General features: G+C 45.9%; 1 protein-coding gene across 4 annotated transcripts in view; it reads right to left on the bottom strand.

The window, feature by feature from the left end:
- The window catches only part of map7d1a (MAP7 domain containing 1a), a 248,191-nt gene that overhangs the window by 111,905 nt on the left and 120,361 nt on the right, over positions 1 to 15,925 (bottom strand). For all 4 annotated transcript variants that reach the window (XM_059654254.1, XM_048558096.2, XM_059654255.1 and 1 more), the window contains exon 2: positions 7,203 to 7,667. In XM_059654254.1, the coding sequence (XP_059510237.1) occupies positions 7,203 to 7,667 (465 nt within the window). The remainder of the gene's footprint in view (positions 1 to 7,202; positions 7,668 to 15,925) is intronic.

Genomic DNA, 15,925 nt, shown 5'->3' with positions numbered 1-15,925 from the left:
ATCTTTGGACTGTGGCGGGGAACTGGAGCACCCGGAGGAAACCCACACAGACACAGGGAGAACGTGCAAACTCCACACAGTTACCCAAGGCTGGAATCGAACCCTAGTCCCTGGTGCTGTGAGGCTGCAGTGCTAACCACTGAGCCACTGGGCTGCCAAAATTGGTGTGACACACATTGCTATCTCGTTAATTATTTTCTCAGTGACTCTCTGGTTGGATGTGGTGAAGCAGACCCTTTGTCACGGTTTTGAGCCTGGGTTTCTGGGTTTTGAATTGGGTTTAATGTCTCATTCACAGGATGTGACGGTGTTTCTGGCAGTGTACCAGTCCCTCAGTGCTGAACTGTCATGGCAGCTTGTATGAGGCTTATACTCATTGCACTCAGGGTCAACAAAAGCATGGGCACTCCCAGACAACTTGGAGAAAGTCAACATGGCTAAAAGTGAAATCTTCAAACAGTCTTACATTCCTTGGGATACAGGCAATGCAGGCTGGTGATCTCACTAGGTATCGGCCATGGCTCTGTGGATACCGGTGCCTTTTGGTGCAAAGGCTGAGAATTCAATTCCCAGTTGTGAGACTTGAGCACACACCCAGGCTGACTCTTCACTGAGGGAGCGCTGCACTGCTAGAGGTAATGCCTATGAGATGAGATTTTAAGCTGAACCTGTGGCTGGCCTCTCCAGTGGACACTGGAGATCCCATATCATTATTTGTCGAGGAGAAGGCCATACGCCCATAAAATATTACGAGCTGATTTAGGCCATTCAGCCCATCGACTCTCCCCACTATTCAACAAGATCATGGCTGATCTGATATTCCATAACTCCACTTTCCCACTCTGTCCCCATAACCCCTCGTTCCCTTACTGATTACAGTCACAGTGTCAGATTGAGACATACAGTATGGAAACAGACCTTTCTGTCAAACTCATCAATGCTGACCAGATATCCAAAATTAATCTAGTCCTATTTGTCAGCATTTGGCCCTTATCCCTCTAAACCCTTCCTGTTCACATACCCATTCAGATTCCTTTTAAATGTTGTAATTGTACCAGCCCCCACCACTTCCTCTGGCAGCTCCTTATATACACACACCACCCTCAATGTGAAAAAGTTGCCCCTTAGGTCCCCTTTAAATCTTTCCCCGCTCACCTTAACCTAAGACCTCTAGTTGTGGACTCCCCCAGGCTGGGGAAAAGGACCTTGTCTATTCACCCTGTCCATGCCCCTCATGATTTTATCAACCTCTGTTGGGGGGAAATGTTGACCATTGTCGTGCTCAATCCTTATTCTTCAGCCAAAAATCACTAAAGGAAGCGATGATCTAATCTTTACTTCATTGTAGTTTAAGGGATCTTGCTGTTCACAGGCTAGCTGTCACCTTTCCTACAGTATAAAATTTAAAGCACTTACTTTGATGCTTTGGGATCTCCTGAGCTGGTTCAAGTCACTGTATAAATGCAAGTTCTTCCCTGAAGGGCTCCATTTACTGAACTTATTTTAGGGATGTCAGCTGTTCTGGTTTTATAAGCACAGGGTATCCAGACCAAAAACAGACACCTTCTCTTAACTGAAGACACAAGATGATGCAGTGAAACAGGCCAAGAATCTAATGCCAAGACTGCTGATTAAGATAAAACCACATAGAGAGGACCAAGTCCTCACACCCTGCATTTACAACAACACCTCAACCTGCAACACAGACAGCGAATCTAATTACATAAGCACATCAACACGCAGTCCCCCCGCCCCGACACCTGCACAACAGGCTATCAGGAAACTGTGCCTGCATTCAGTTACAAAATGACCTTCAGAGGCATAACACCCACTTTGCAGCCTGTTCCAACTGGGCCGGAGATGGTGAATGCACAAAATTTGATGCCAAATACCATCTTCCGAGTTTATGCCTTCACCTCAGCAGTTTTACTATTAAATCGCAGAGGCTTTGTTATCTCGCTGGCGTTGGCACAGAGGCAGGCTCTGCACTGACTGCAAATTTCTGTTGCCTACTGCAGGCGGTATGAGCTGCAGGCCTGGGAGCCGGGTCAGGGGGGTCAGCGGCATAGGCCAGTGTCAGGTGTGCCAGACAGACGGTGTCAACAATACGGGGGGGGGGGGCAACTGTGGTGTGGTAGTAATGACACTACATTTAATAATCCAGACGCTGTGGGTTCAAATTCCATCGTGGCAGACAGGGAAATTTGGAATCTGGAATAAAAAAGCTAGACGAATTACAACCGCTGCCGACTGCCATGAAAGAAAACCCATTGATTCATTAATCCCATTAATGACAGGGAAGGACATCTGCCATCCTGACCTGGTCTGGCCTACATGTGGCTCCAGACCCACAGCAATGTAGTTAACTCATAGCTGCCCTCTGTGAAGGCATCTCAGTCCGAGGACAATAAATGCTGGTTTCTTGCCAGTGACACCTACATCCGATGAATGAACAAAATAAAAAACTGCTGCAGATCCCACTCAGTGACTCCAGCTCACAGTAGAGTCATAAAGTCATACAACATGGAAACAGACCCTTCAGCCCAACCAGCCTGTGCTGACCATAATTCCACCTGCGTGCACTTGGCCCATATCCCACCGAACGTTTCTTATTCGTGTACTTATCTAAATGTCTTTTACATGTTGTAACTGTATCCACAATCCACCACTTCCTCTGGCAGTACATCCACGACGTTTGTGTAACACATTGATTGAAAAGTCTGAAGTGGAGTGTGGGCTTGAATTTCTTGCTGAAACTCAACTGAACTCGCTATGTAGCGTCATACAGTCATGCAGCAAGGAAACATACCTTTCGGCCCAACTCGGCCATGATGACCAGCTTTCCTAAACTTAACTAGTCCCATTTGCCTGCATTTGGGCCAAATCCTTCCAAACCTTTCCTATTCATGTACCTGCCCAAATTCCTTTTAAATGTAATTTTAATTATAATTGAAAAAGTTGCACCTCAGGTCCCTGTTAAATCTTTCCCCTCTCACTTCAAGCCTATGCTGTCCAGTTTTGGACTCCCCTACCCTGGGGAAAAAAGACCTTGGCCATTCATCCAATCTGTGCCTCTCATGATTTTATAAACTTTTTTAAGGTCACCCCTCAGCCCCCCACACTCCAGGGAATGAAGATCTGGCCTATTCAGCCTCTCCCTATAACTCAAACTTACTGCGTCTCGGTAACATCCTTGCAAATCTTTTTTTGCATCCTTTCCAGTTTAACAACATCTTTCCCAACGCAGGGCGACCAGAATTGCAGGCAGTACTCCAAATGTGGCCTCACCAATGCCCTGTACAGCCAATGCCCCAACTCCTATACACAAAGCTCTGAGCAATGAAGGCCACCATGCCAAATGCCTGCTTCACCATTCTGTCTGCCTGTGACACCACTTTCCAGGAACTATATGCCTGCATTCCTAGCCTCTCTTTTCGACAACACTCCCCAGGGCCCTATCATTAACTGTACAAAGTCCTGCCCTGTTGCCTTACCAAAATGCAACATCTCACATTTACCTGAATTAAGCTCCATCTGCCAATCCACGGCCCACTGGCCCAGTTGACCAAGATCCCATTGTAGCCTGAGATAACCTTCCCCACTGTCCACTTTGCCACCAACGTTGGTGTCACCTGCAACTTACAAACCATGCCTCAAATTCTATTTCAAATCATTTATGTGAATGACAAACAACAGCGGACCCAGCACCGATCCTTGCAGCACAGCGCTGGTCACAGGCCTCCAACGTGAACAATAATCCTCTGTCACTGGCCTCTGTCTCCTACCGTCAAGCCAATTTTGTATTCAACTGGCTAGTTCTCCTTGGATCTAAACTTACAAACCAGTTTACCACACTGAACCGTACTGCAAGTCTTGCTAAAGTTCATGGAGGCAACGTCTCCCATTCTGCTTTCGTCTGTCTTCTTGATCGCATCTTTAAAAAACTCAACCATTGGTTTCCCCACACACAAAGCCATGTTGCCTATCCCTAATCAGTCCTTGCCTTTGTTTCTCAGAATCCCCTCCAATGTTGACATTCGGCTCACTGGTCTGTAGTGCCCTGGCTTTTCCATGCAGCACTTCATTAGCCACCCTCCAGGCGCCTCACTCATGGCTGTGGATGATATAAACATCTCTGCTACGGGACTCACAATTTGTTTCCTAGCTTCCTACCATGTCCTGGGATACACTTGATCAGGTCCTGGGGATTTATTTACCTTCATGTCTTTGAGACCTCCAGCACGTCCTCTTCTATTATGTGGACTGTTTTCAACACATCACTATTTATTTTCCTGAGTTCCCTAGCTTCCATGTCTTTCATGAAAACTGGCAAGAAATATTTGTTTCGGATCTCACCAATCTCCTGTGGCTCCCCACATAGATGACCTTGTTGATCTTTAAGGGTCATTATTCACAGACCTTTTACTCCTTTGCCCTTAATATACTTGCAGAAACTCTTTGGATCCTCCTTTATCTTATCAGCCAAGCACACGGTTACAAGAACAGTCAGACATTGGGAATCCCGCAGCGAGTAACTCACCTCCTGACCCCTCAAAGCCTGTTCACTACATACAAGGCACAAGCCAGCAGTGTGATGGAATACTCCCCACTTGCCTGGATGGGTGCAGCTCCAACAGCACTCAAGAAGCTCAACACCATCCAGGACAAAACATTCCACCTGATTGGTGCTGCATCCACCAGCATTCACACCCTCCACCACCAATGGTCAGTAGCAACAGCAATGTGTACTATCTACAAGATGCACGCTCAGTGGTCAGCACTGTTGCCTCACAGCGCCAGGAACCCGAGTTTGATTCCACCTGCCGGTGACTGTCTGTGTGGAGTCTGCAGATTCTCCCTGTGTCTGTGTGGGCTTCCTCTGCGTGCTCTGGCTTCCTCCCACGTGTGTGGGGTAGGTGAATTGGCCATGCTAGGTTGCCCATAGTGTCCGGGGAAGTGTAGATAGAACGTGGATTATAGGTGGATGGGTCTGGGAGGGATGTTCGGAGGGTCGGTGTGGGCTTATTGGGCCGAAGGGCCTGTTTCCACACTGTAGGGATTCTGTAAAAAGACTCCACGGCTCCTTAGGCAGTTCCTTCCAAACCTATGACCACTTCCATCTGGAAGGACAAGGGCAGCAAATACAAGGGATCTCCACTGTCTGCATGTTCCTCTCCAAGCCATGCACCACACTTAGTTGGAAACATATCACCATTCCTTCACTATCAATGGGTCATTGTGAGTGCACCTACGCGCCAAGGACTGGAGTGATTCTGGGAGGCAGCTCACCAGCACCTCACTGTCAGTGATGGGCAACAAATGCTGACCTCGTGGTGATGCCATCCCATGGAAGGCTTTTTAGAAGTTTTTAAAAGTGGAATGGATAGACCTGCTGAAGCATTCCGCTCCTGTGGCACAGCATCGGTAAATGAGACATTAACACAAGCACCCTGATTTAAAGCACAATCACACAGTGAATTGTGTCGGTGAATAATGCAGTTTATATTAAGCTCCCTGTTTATTCTACCGATAATGCAGCTTTGTTGAACAGTTTCACAGACAGAACACAAGATCTTTGCAGCGAAGGGAAGAATTATACATTGAATAGATCAACTGTGTTTTAATAAACAGCATCTTCAATGAGCTATCTGATGGGTGCGTGCATTTCCCTTGAATTATTCATCAGTCTGGGTTTCAAAATGAACGACTGCATCCTGGACTCACGACAATGGAGCATGAAACCTGGCTGACCAACAGAGACAGTGAGGAACGGAAAGGAAGCTGGACAGAGGCCAAAGTGGGATAGGCAGATGGAGGGGCAGAGGTATCGAATCATTGCGCAGGAGGCCATTCAGCCAGTCATGTCTGTACTGGCTGCCAGCAACAGCAACTCACCGTTCCCTGCCCTGTCACTGTAACACTGCACATTATCCAAAAAAGGTACAATGAGCCAAATCCCTTTACCAGCTGCCTCCACCACAATCTCAGGCAATAAATTCCAGAACCTAACCACTCACTATGTTAAAAACAAAACAGGTTTCCCTCACTACTTCCTTCAACAATCACCTTAAATCAATTTGGGAACAACAGAAAATGAAAAAACACAGAGAGGATATGGATACAAGACAGCACTGACACAGGGTGAATCTCTGCAAACTTTCTACAGAACATCTTATTATCACACTTTTCACAATCATTCCAAACTTTTCAACCTCAGTTCTGTAACTTTGTCTTCTTTGCTTTGTGTAAATCACCCTATGATCTTTATATGTTACGGTCTGCTTGCACTGCAAGCAAAACAAAACTTCTCACTGTAGTTACATACATGTGACAATAGTAAGTCATATCAAATAAGGGAGAGAGAGAGAAAGACAGAGAGAGACATACAGAGAGACTGTGAGAGAGCGTGATACAAAAAATAAAAGGAAGAGAGAGACGCAGACAGAGACACCAGAAAACAGGGTGACAGAAAGACCAAATCATGAATAATCATACTCAGGGAGATACAGAGATGAAGGTAGGCAGGGGGAGGCTAAGAAATGTGTAACAGTCAGAAGCTGAGAACAATGCTTGATTCTTCCAAGAGAAACTTCAAATCAGCCAGCCTGCAATTAAACCCAATCACTTACAGTTTCTCCTTAACCACAGTGTCATCCACAGAGAAAACAGATTGGATGGAGGAAAAGTCCCAAAGTGCCTCTGACCCCAGTTAATCATCCACTGAACACAACTAACACTGAGCCACTCCACATATCCCAAATACAAGTGGCAGTCAGCAACAGTACTGAACAGCAGCAAAGGGAAACCAAGTCCACCTGCCAGAGGTTCCATTATCTTCACAGGAAATGATACTTTGAGGGAGGTTAGATTGACTGCATGGTAATGGCTAAGTGGTAATAAGAGGAAAAGCAATGTAAAGTGCGAGAAGCTAAGATCCATCACATCCTACACTGAATTTCAGAGGGTGTTAAAAGAGAGTGTGGTTTTCAGTTGCTCTGGTAACAGGTCAGGGTGGTCATTAACAGTTACCATGTTCACTATCTTCCTTAAGCTGCACCAACTGAATACACTACTCTCCTCCTGTTCTTACAAATGAAAAACTGAAAGTAACAGCAGCAGCTTTCTGGTTCAAACAGCCCAATTTAAATTGGGATTTAGGAAGATAAATAGCTCACTCCTTTCCAGGCAGCAAGCTCTCATACCTTGTTTTCCTCGAGGGCTTTTGCCCAAAGCAGTGGATCTGGAGGGGCCAGGATGTGGCTCATCCTTAGCTAGACCCTTCTCTGCCTCATCCTCCTTGCCTAGGCTCTTCTCTCCCTTCTCATCATTGGCTGGCCCCTTCTCTCCTTCCTCATCATTGGCTGGCCCCTTCTCTCCTTCCTCATCGATGGCTGGCCCCTTCTCTCCTTGTACATCATTGGCTGGCCCCTTCTCTCCTTCCTCATCATTGGCTGGCCCCTTCACTCCTTGTACGTCATTGGCTGGCTCCTTCACTCCTTGTACGTCATTGGCTGGCCCCTTCACTCCTTGTACGTCATTGGCTGGCCCCTTCTCTCCATGTACGTCATTGGCTGGCCCCTTCTCTCCATGTACGTCATTGGCTGGCCCCTTCTCTCCATGTACGTCATTGGTTGGACTCTTTTCCGCCACAATCTTGATGTCAGCAGCTGGAAAATACAAAGGAACATGTATGTGAGTTTTTGGCATCTATCGTTGTTTTCAGCCACTGTACAGAGCCAGTCCTCCCCTTATCCCCAACGTACACACTCAGTAGCCCCAGCCCTGACATATACTTTCAACCTCTCCCAGTCAAGCACTCCATAAAACCTGAAAGGACTGTGGATGCTGCAAATCAGGAACAAAAACAGAAGTTGCTGGAAAAGCTCAGCAGGTCTGGCAGCATCTGTGAAGAAAAAAAATCAGAGAAGATGTTTCGGGTCCGGTGACCCTTCCTCAGTACTGTTCTGAGGAAGGGTCACTGGACCCGAAAAGTTAACTCTGACTTTTTCTTCACAGATGCTGCCAGACCTTCTGAGCTTTTCCAGCAACTTCTGTTTTTTTTTCTCCCAGTCAAGCATTTTATAACTTATCTCTATCAATACATTCAACTCAGACCCTTCTGTCAGCTCTGCTCCTCCACCCCTCCAAACCTCACAGTGAAGCAAGCTCCAACCTGCAGCTGATCAAATCCCAGTTGTAAAGGGTCAATAAACACAGGGTCCATCTAGAAACAGCAAATAGGAACCTTCTCTGCAGCTCTCTTGTATTCTTCACTCTGTTCTATTACCATTAGGCACTTTGTATGGTATGATCTGCAACGCAAAACAATACTTTTCACTGTACATCGGTCAATGTGACAATAATAAATCAAATAAAAAATCAAACTCGCTCCAACATTTGATGAAATCAAGACTGATGCAATTATGGCCTCAAACCACACTCCCCTATTGTCCCACGTATTGAATCGAGAGGTCAAAGATTGTACAAGAATGTGACATTCCTCACACAAACCAACTTTCCACCCACTGACTCCATCTACACTTCTCCCCGCCTCGGAAAGGCAGCCAACATCATGAAAGACCCCTCCCACCCAAGTTATAATCTCTTCCAAGCTCTTCCACTGGGCAGAAGATACAGAAGCTTAATTACACACACCAACAGGTTGAAGAACTGCTTCTTTCCCACTGTTATTAGTCTTCTGTACGGACATCTCAAATTTTATATTTAAATGTTGATCTCACTCTTTGTGCACTGTACCTGCCTCTGTAACACTGTACTCCTCACTCTGTTCTATTACCCTAATGTACTTTGTATGGTGTGATCTGCCAGTACTGCATGCAAAACAAAACTTTGCACTGTATTTAGATGACAATAATAAATCAAATCAAAAATCAAACCCGCTCCAACATTTGTTGAGATTAAGACAGATCTAATTATAGCCTCAACACCACTCCCCTATTGCCCCAGCCTCGCTCTTCTATAAGCCTTGGCTCCTCTTTCAACAATCCGTCTGCATCTTACTTGAAACTTTAAGTGTAATATTCTGAGTGGGCAGCAGCCTCACTTTGCGGAATTAGTGATGTTCCACTTCTGAAGACCTGAGCACCTATTCTCAGTTTAACCTTAGTGCTGTAATGGGGGCAGTGCCGCATTTTTGAAGGTCACCCCCTCCAAACGTGATATAAAGCTAAGGTCCTATCTGCCCAAGCAGGTGGGTATAAATCAGCCCCACAGTGCTATTTGAAGATGACCTGGGAATTCTGCTCATTTATCCCTTAAACCAAACCGATTATCTGCCGGTTATCACATTGGTAGAATCGGTGCATTCTCCAAAGACATCATGTCTACTGGCCAACCAATCAGCACTCTCCTCTCTTACAGGAGATACGCTGTTTTCCCTTCACTTTGGTATTTCTTGCATGATATCCTGATGAGTGCAAGATGAAACATTTTGACACAGAAAGTGCTTTTTCTCTGCAATGCTCAGGTCTTGTGCTACCAAAGGAGTACAATTTGGATGGAAGCTTACCATTTGCCATAAAACGGTGATGTCACGGTGTAGCAGGCAGAGCGAGGATGTGAAACACAGAGTGACCCACGTATACACACACACTGCGCTCATCAGCACCTCTTTCCAGTCACTGACTTGAGGAGGTAAAAGGGGAAAGATGGAGTTGGTTCTGGCTTAACTTTTAACAAAACAAAATGAAACCGTTGCATAATTGTATTGATGAGAATGTATCAGGTAAGATTATGGAACAGGCTTTGGTGGTGGGTTCGGTTGACATCTCAGTGTGCTTTCCACTCTCATGGTTCCTCAGAGTTCAGACGTGCCAAACATCCCAGTTATAATAATTCTGGTGAGATCTCCTAGGATACATCCAGTTAATTCTATTGGTTACCTTGGATTACTTACTCCTCTTTTGAGGGTTTGAGTGGATTTATCCTATTACAAGCTTTTGATTATGTTCCATCCCATTTTCATCCTGTAAAAGGCCTACTCTCAGCTGGTAGCTCATAAGGCCCTCAGCACAGGGATTCCAGGAACAACTCCTCGATTTGAATCAGGAAGAGCCGGAAGTGTTGGGCGAGGACAAGTTGTAGCCAGGAAAATATGCGCAGTATCTGCCGGCTAACAGGAAGCTCACTTCAGTGTCACATCTGGCAAACAAACATCCTTTCAGCCATTTATCATAAAAATTGAGCGTGAATAGAAAAGAAAGGACTTGCATTTATGTAGCACCTTTCATAATGTCCGCTGACAATCGAGTCCTTTTGAAGAGTTTTCACTCTTGTCACTTGTGCCAGCCAATTGATGCAAAGTGCCCTGTCACAGTGACACACTACAGTTCAAGGTTTAGGAACAGTTTCTCCCCACTGTCAACACGTTTAGAGGTTTGAAACATGCCCCAGTACCTCAAAGAGCAGGGCGTGTGGGTGGCAAGGCATGGAAGAACAATGTGAGCAGGAATAAAGGGGGCAGACGTTGTTGCCCCAGAGCTCGTAAGCTGAGGAATTTCAGTTCGCCACCCCATCTGGGGTCCTGACCCCCAATTTGGAATGATACCCCTGGTATCATTCATCAATCAGGCACTCATCAGGTTTCCGATATGTTCAACTCATCCACATTTCCAGCCCTGTTGCTGTCAGTCCACATTGCTCAAAATTAACAATGTTCAAAACATTCAACAATTCTGCCTCTACTGCATATTAGGGAAGTGAATTCCACAGACTAATACCTCTCTCAGTGTTTTTAGTAGGAGCCTGCTAGCTGTAAATTAGTTGAGGTACATCCTACATTACAGCATGATCCCCACGTTAGAAATCTGGTCATCATGAAAAACACTATGCAAGTGCAAACCTTTCTTTTTCATAGAATCCCTATAGTGTGGGAGCAGGTCACTCGACCCATCAAGTCCACACCGACCCTCCGAAGAGCATCTCACCCACTACTAAATTCCTGCATTTCCCATGTCTAACACACTTAGCTGACACATCCTCAGACACTATGGGCAACCTAGCGAGGCCAATCCACCTAACCTACACACCTTTGGGCCGTGGGAGGAAACCGGAGCAATCTCACACAGACACAGGGAGGCTGTGCAAACTCCTCACAGGCTGGAGTCAAACCTGGGTCCCTGGAGCTGTGAGGTAGCAGCGCTAACCACTGAGCCACTGGGCTGCCCATCTTTCCATTTACTGGCTGCGCATTAATTTGGGAAGTTATGACATTGTGACAAGCTCTATACAAACACCAATTCTTCTTTCTTTCCACTGGCCAACAAGAAAATCCTAACATCCACCCACTAGGTCTGGTGTCCTAGTTATTGATTATTCTGTAAACGTATCCCCCGGTCCAGTTCTATTCAGTGAAACAGACACTGTCAGCACATTTCAGGCAGGCAGTCTATGGGTTACGCTAGCCAGCTGGCCCGACAACTGGTAACTGCTTGCAAACAAGGAGAACGTCAGTCAGTAATCTCCCCGCTAACAGATTCCGGTAGTTCACCTCAGGTAACATCACACAGTAAAACAGCTTCAAGACTTCTACTACACTGCCCAAAGCTAGCAGCTGCACAGTGCCTTGCCCAGCTCTGTGCCAGGCAAGCCCTTACTGAGTGACAGGTGCCCTCTGACCACAGACATCTCCGGCTGACCGTACCCCTGACCTGGAACGCCATCCCTGCCCCACCCAGCAAGTGACACAACAGGTGTCCAACCTATCTGATAGGCCACTGTAAAGAAGACACAGACACTCTGACCTCTAACCAGAGTTGTCCAAGCTGCCAAAGCCAAAAGAAAAAAAGATACCCATTTAACAACAGCAAGATACCACTAATGCTGAATGAAACGCTGAAACCGCTGGAGAAACTCATCTGGTCTGGCAGCAAGAGTGGCGGGAGGAGCAGAGTTAATGTTTTGAGTCTGATATGACTCCTCTTCAGAGCTGGTTCAGTCTTAGTCAGTTCTGATAAAGAGTCAATCCGAACTCCAGGTATTAACTCTGTTTCTCTGCATTTGCAGCCAGACCTCATGAGTCTCTCTCTGCATTTGTCATATTTATATATAGCACTCTTCCTGACCACTGGATGTCTTAAAGCACTGCTTCCAATGAGAAACTTTTCACTGTACACAGCAAGCTCCCATAAATATTCTGAAATCTGTTGACTGCAGGATAAATTTTGGCCAGGATACCAGAATCTTAGAGTCATACATCACAGGAAACAGACCCTTTGGGCCCAACCAACCCATGCTGACCATAATCCCAAACTAAACCAGTCCTGCCTATCTGTGCTTGGCCCACACATTCCAAACATTTCTTACTCATGTATTTGTCCAAATGTATTTTAAACATGGTAAATGTGCTCTCATCCACCACTTCCTCTGGGAGTTCATTCCACAAGCGAACTGCCCTCTGTGTCAAACAAAAAGCCCCTCATGCCTTTTTCAAAATCTTTCCCCTCTCGCATTAAAATGTGCCCCCTGGTCTTGAAATCTCCCACCCGGGGGGAAAAGATTCCTGCCATTTACTCTATCCATGCCCCTCATGATTTTATATACCTCTGTAAGGTCACCATCAGCCTCCGATGCTCCAGGGTAAAAAAGTCCCAGCCTATTCAGCCTCCCCCGATAACACAAGCCCTCCAGTCCCTGCAACATCGTTGTAAACCTTCTCTGCACCCTTTCTAATTTAATAACCTTTAATAGCATCTTTTGGCAGCTCGGGGTGAGGAAGGAGGTTCCAAGAAAGGGATGTGGTTCCAACTTATTCCTCATGGCTGCATCCTGATGGCTCCTTCGACTAGGTTGCTTTGGGACTCCGTTTCAGCAGTGTCTGTCTGTAACTTCATTTGGCTTTTCTTCGGCATCATGGGGGTGCAGCCTGGGATTCCACCAGGACGGTCGGGTCCTCAAGCCCAGAGCCAAGAAATAGAGTAACCACTCTCTTCTTTTAATTTCTTTCTTTTTTTATTACACAACCCATGGAAGGACTGTTATTCTGAACACTTTGTTTCTTTACTTTTTTCTAATTTTTTTGCTCTGATTTTGTACTTTTGAAGGTCTGTTGTGCTGGACATTTTATTTCTTTATTTTTCTATTTTCCCCCCTAAGAATTAGTACTCAAGAATCAGTACCTAGGTACCTTGCACCTGAACAACTTATAAACTTTTCACTGTTCTCATGTCAGTGCATGAGTCAATAAAGCTAACTCAATCCAATTCAATTCCTACAGCAGGGCGACCAGAGCTGTACGCAGCATGTCTGCGAGCTCAATACCCAGGCTATACCCAATTTTCGAATTTCAATAGTTAATGTGCAAGAAATTGAATGAACGTGCGACAGCAAGTTAGCAGTCTAGCAGCATAAAAGTGACAGCGAGCTAATGAATGGCAGCACAGTGAAGCAGCAAATGTTCGTGTGACAGCAAGCAATTCACTGCAAGAGAAACTGGGGGCGGGGGGAGGGGGGAGAGGAGAGAGAGAGAGAGAGAAAGAGAGAGAGAGAGAGAGAGATAGAGAGAGAGAGAAAATTCATCTGCATTACAGTCAAAACAACTCTCCCACCTCACACCACAGTTAATATTGCAAACATTGCTGTGGAAGAGAGAGCTACTGTGTCCCTATTGTATCCCAATGCACAAGAGTTACTTAAAATACATAGGATAAGAACTGTCCTAAACTAGAAAACAGAAGAATGTTCTGTAACTCTGTTAAAGGACTGTTCTGCTGATGTTCCAATTCTGTCTGCAGGCTGGTGTTTAAATTCTATGCCATTTATGTGTATGCTTAAATTCAACACAAGCTCCTCCGAAAGGATTCTTATTGTTTTTACAATGATGGGTGGGTACAATCCTCACACCCACATCTGTTCAGACATCATTTCCATTGAACTGACTGGTACAGATATAGAACAACACATTTAGGGCTGTCGAGGAGACAACCTGGCACAAATGTAGCTTCGAAAATAATCCATGAAACTTTGGAGAGATGAGCAGACATTAAAACCTCGCAGCCACCGTGCCCCTGGTCACTGCTTTCGCAGCGGAGAGCTGAGCACGTGAAAGAGGAGATCTCATTCCCTACAGGAGTTTGTTACAACGTCAGGCACCATCGCTGTGTGAAGGAATTCAAAGCCTTCAGCCTCCCATCAGGCAAATGCCAACTGCCATTAAAGGGCACAGATGGGAATCGGTAAAAATAAGCTTGGCGTCAGTCCCTGTTGTGATTGGGTTTGTTTATGGGCAGGCCAGCACCATTAATGTCAATTTCAAGTATAGGCCAGAGGCCTCTCGCATCCGCCCTCCTGGAGGTAGAAATGGAAGCACAGCTATAAAACTAACCTTTCTATAATGCCGCAGTCTCAGCCGTCATAAAGAATCGGCCTGCCTCAGCAGGACAACACTACTACAGGGTTCACACACAAAAATAAATACTGGCAGAGGTTTCAGCCTGGAACAGGGCTGAGGGGCTCGAACAGAAGGCCGGTGTCTAAGGGCTCAGTGCATAGTTCACAACCACCAGCAACCAGAATCTCACTAGGCTCGTAGATTTCCGTTCGAGAGGTAGGGCAGGGCTTTAGCTTCTTGTTATGGGCTGGGCCAGCAGATCCTGCTCATCCCTAGCTGGCCTTGTGAATGTGGTGGTCAGCTGCCTTCCGTAGTCTGTTTAATGTTGGTACTCCTGCAGCGTTGTTTACAGAGTGCATTCCCAGACTGTGACCTTTGATAGTGGAGGATATAGTTCTAAGTCAGGATGGTGAGTAGCTTGGAGGGGGAGCAACTTTCAATGGGCCACTAGGCAGCAGAATCAGAAACTAAAAGTCAATTGGTTTCTGTCAAGGGCAGCTAATCTATGACTCCCAACTACCAAGTGGGAAATCTCCCTCGTCGCCTCCTTGCCTCTGGATCCCATTCACCCAGAACCTTTCAAATTCATTCATGGGATGAGAGCATCACTGGCTAGGCCAGTGTTCATTTCCTATCCCTAATTTAAGAGTCAACTGCTGAGGGTCTGGAGTCGCACATAGGCCAGGCTAGGTAAGGATGGCAGTTTTCTGAGAGAGTCCAGGCATTAGAGCACCAGAAGGGGTTTTCCCCAAGAAATGACAATGGTTTCATGATTATCATTAGACTCTTGATTCCCGTTTTTTGATTGAATTCATGACAGATTTAAACCAGGGTCACTAAACTATTACCTGAGTCTGTGGGTTAACAGTCCATTGATAATACCATTAGACCATCACCTCCTCCGAACAGAATCCCACACAGGTGGAATCAAGTTTCATTCTTCCCTTGTGAGGGTCACTGTAGGATTGGAGCCCTGAAAGTGCTCAGATTAAGCATGTCTGCAGGCTAACTTCAGAATTATAGGCTGTTAGGATGTAGGGTGACTGCAATGTCAGCAACTTGTAAGCCCACAACCTCTACCACCTCCAAAGACAAGTGCAGTAGATGCACAGGAGCACCATTGCTTGCAAGCTCCCTCCCACTCTCCCACTCCGACTTCCACTGTAGCTTGGAAATGTATGGCCATTCCATCATAGGCTAGGGTCAAAATACTGTCAAACAACATTGTGGGTGCACCCACCCTTCCCCATAGACTGCAGCTGTTCAAGTGGACAACTCATCACTCCAATTAAATAAAGAACTGCAGGTGCTGGAGATCCGAAGCAAACAACAGAAACTGACAAAAGAATCTGCTCAGTTTCTACTTTTGCTTGTTTCAGCTCACCATGACCTTGTTCAGGGACAGATGATCCATTCTGGTCTTGCCAGTGATATTCACGCACCCTGTGTTACTGAGTGATGATGCTGTCAGTGAGATTTGGAGGCTTCGTTTAAACAAGTCACCAATTACTGGAATTTACGTTGAAGAAATTGTAAGGAATGTCTTTCTGTAAAGCCAACAAGCACATATATGTTTGC

Source organism: Stegostoma tigrinum, chromosome 24 (assembly GCF_030684315.1).
Source record: "Stegostoma tigrinum isolate sSteTig4 chromosome 24, sSteTig4.hap1, whole genome shotgun sequence".
In the NCBI taxonomy this organism is placed as follows: domain Eukaryota; kingdom Metazoa; phylum Chordata; class Chondrichthyes; order Orectolobiformes; family Stegostomatidae; genus Stegostoma; species Stegostoma tigrinum.
The sequence above is the reverse complement of the archived record's forward strand: the minus strand, read 5'-3'. Positions and strand labels throughout refer to the sequence as shown.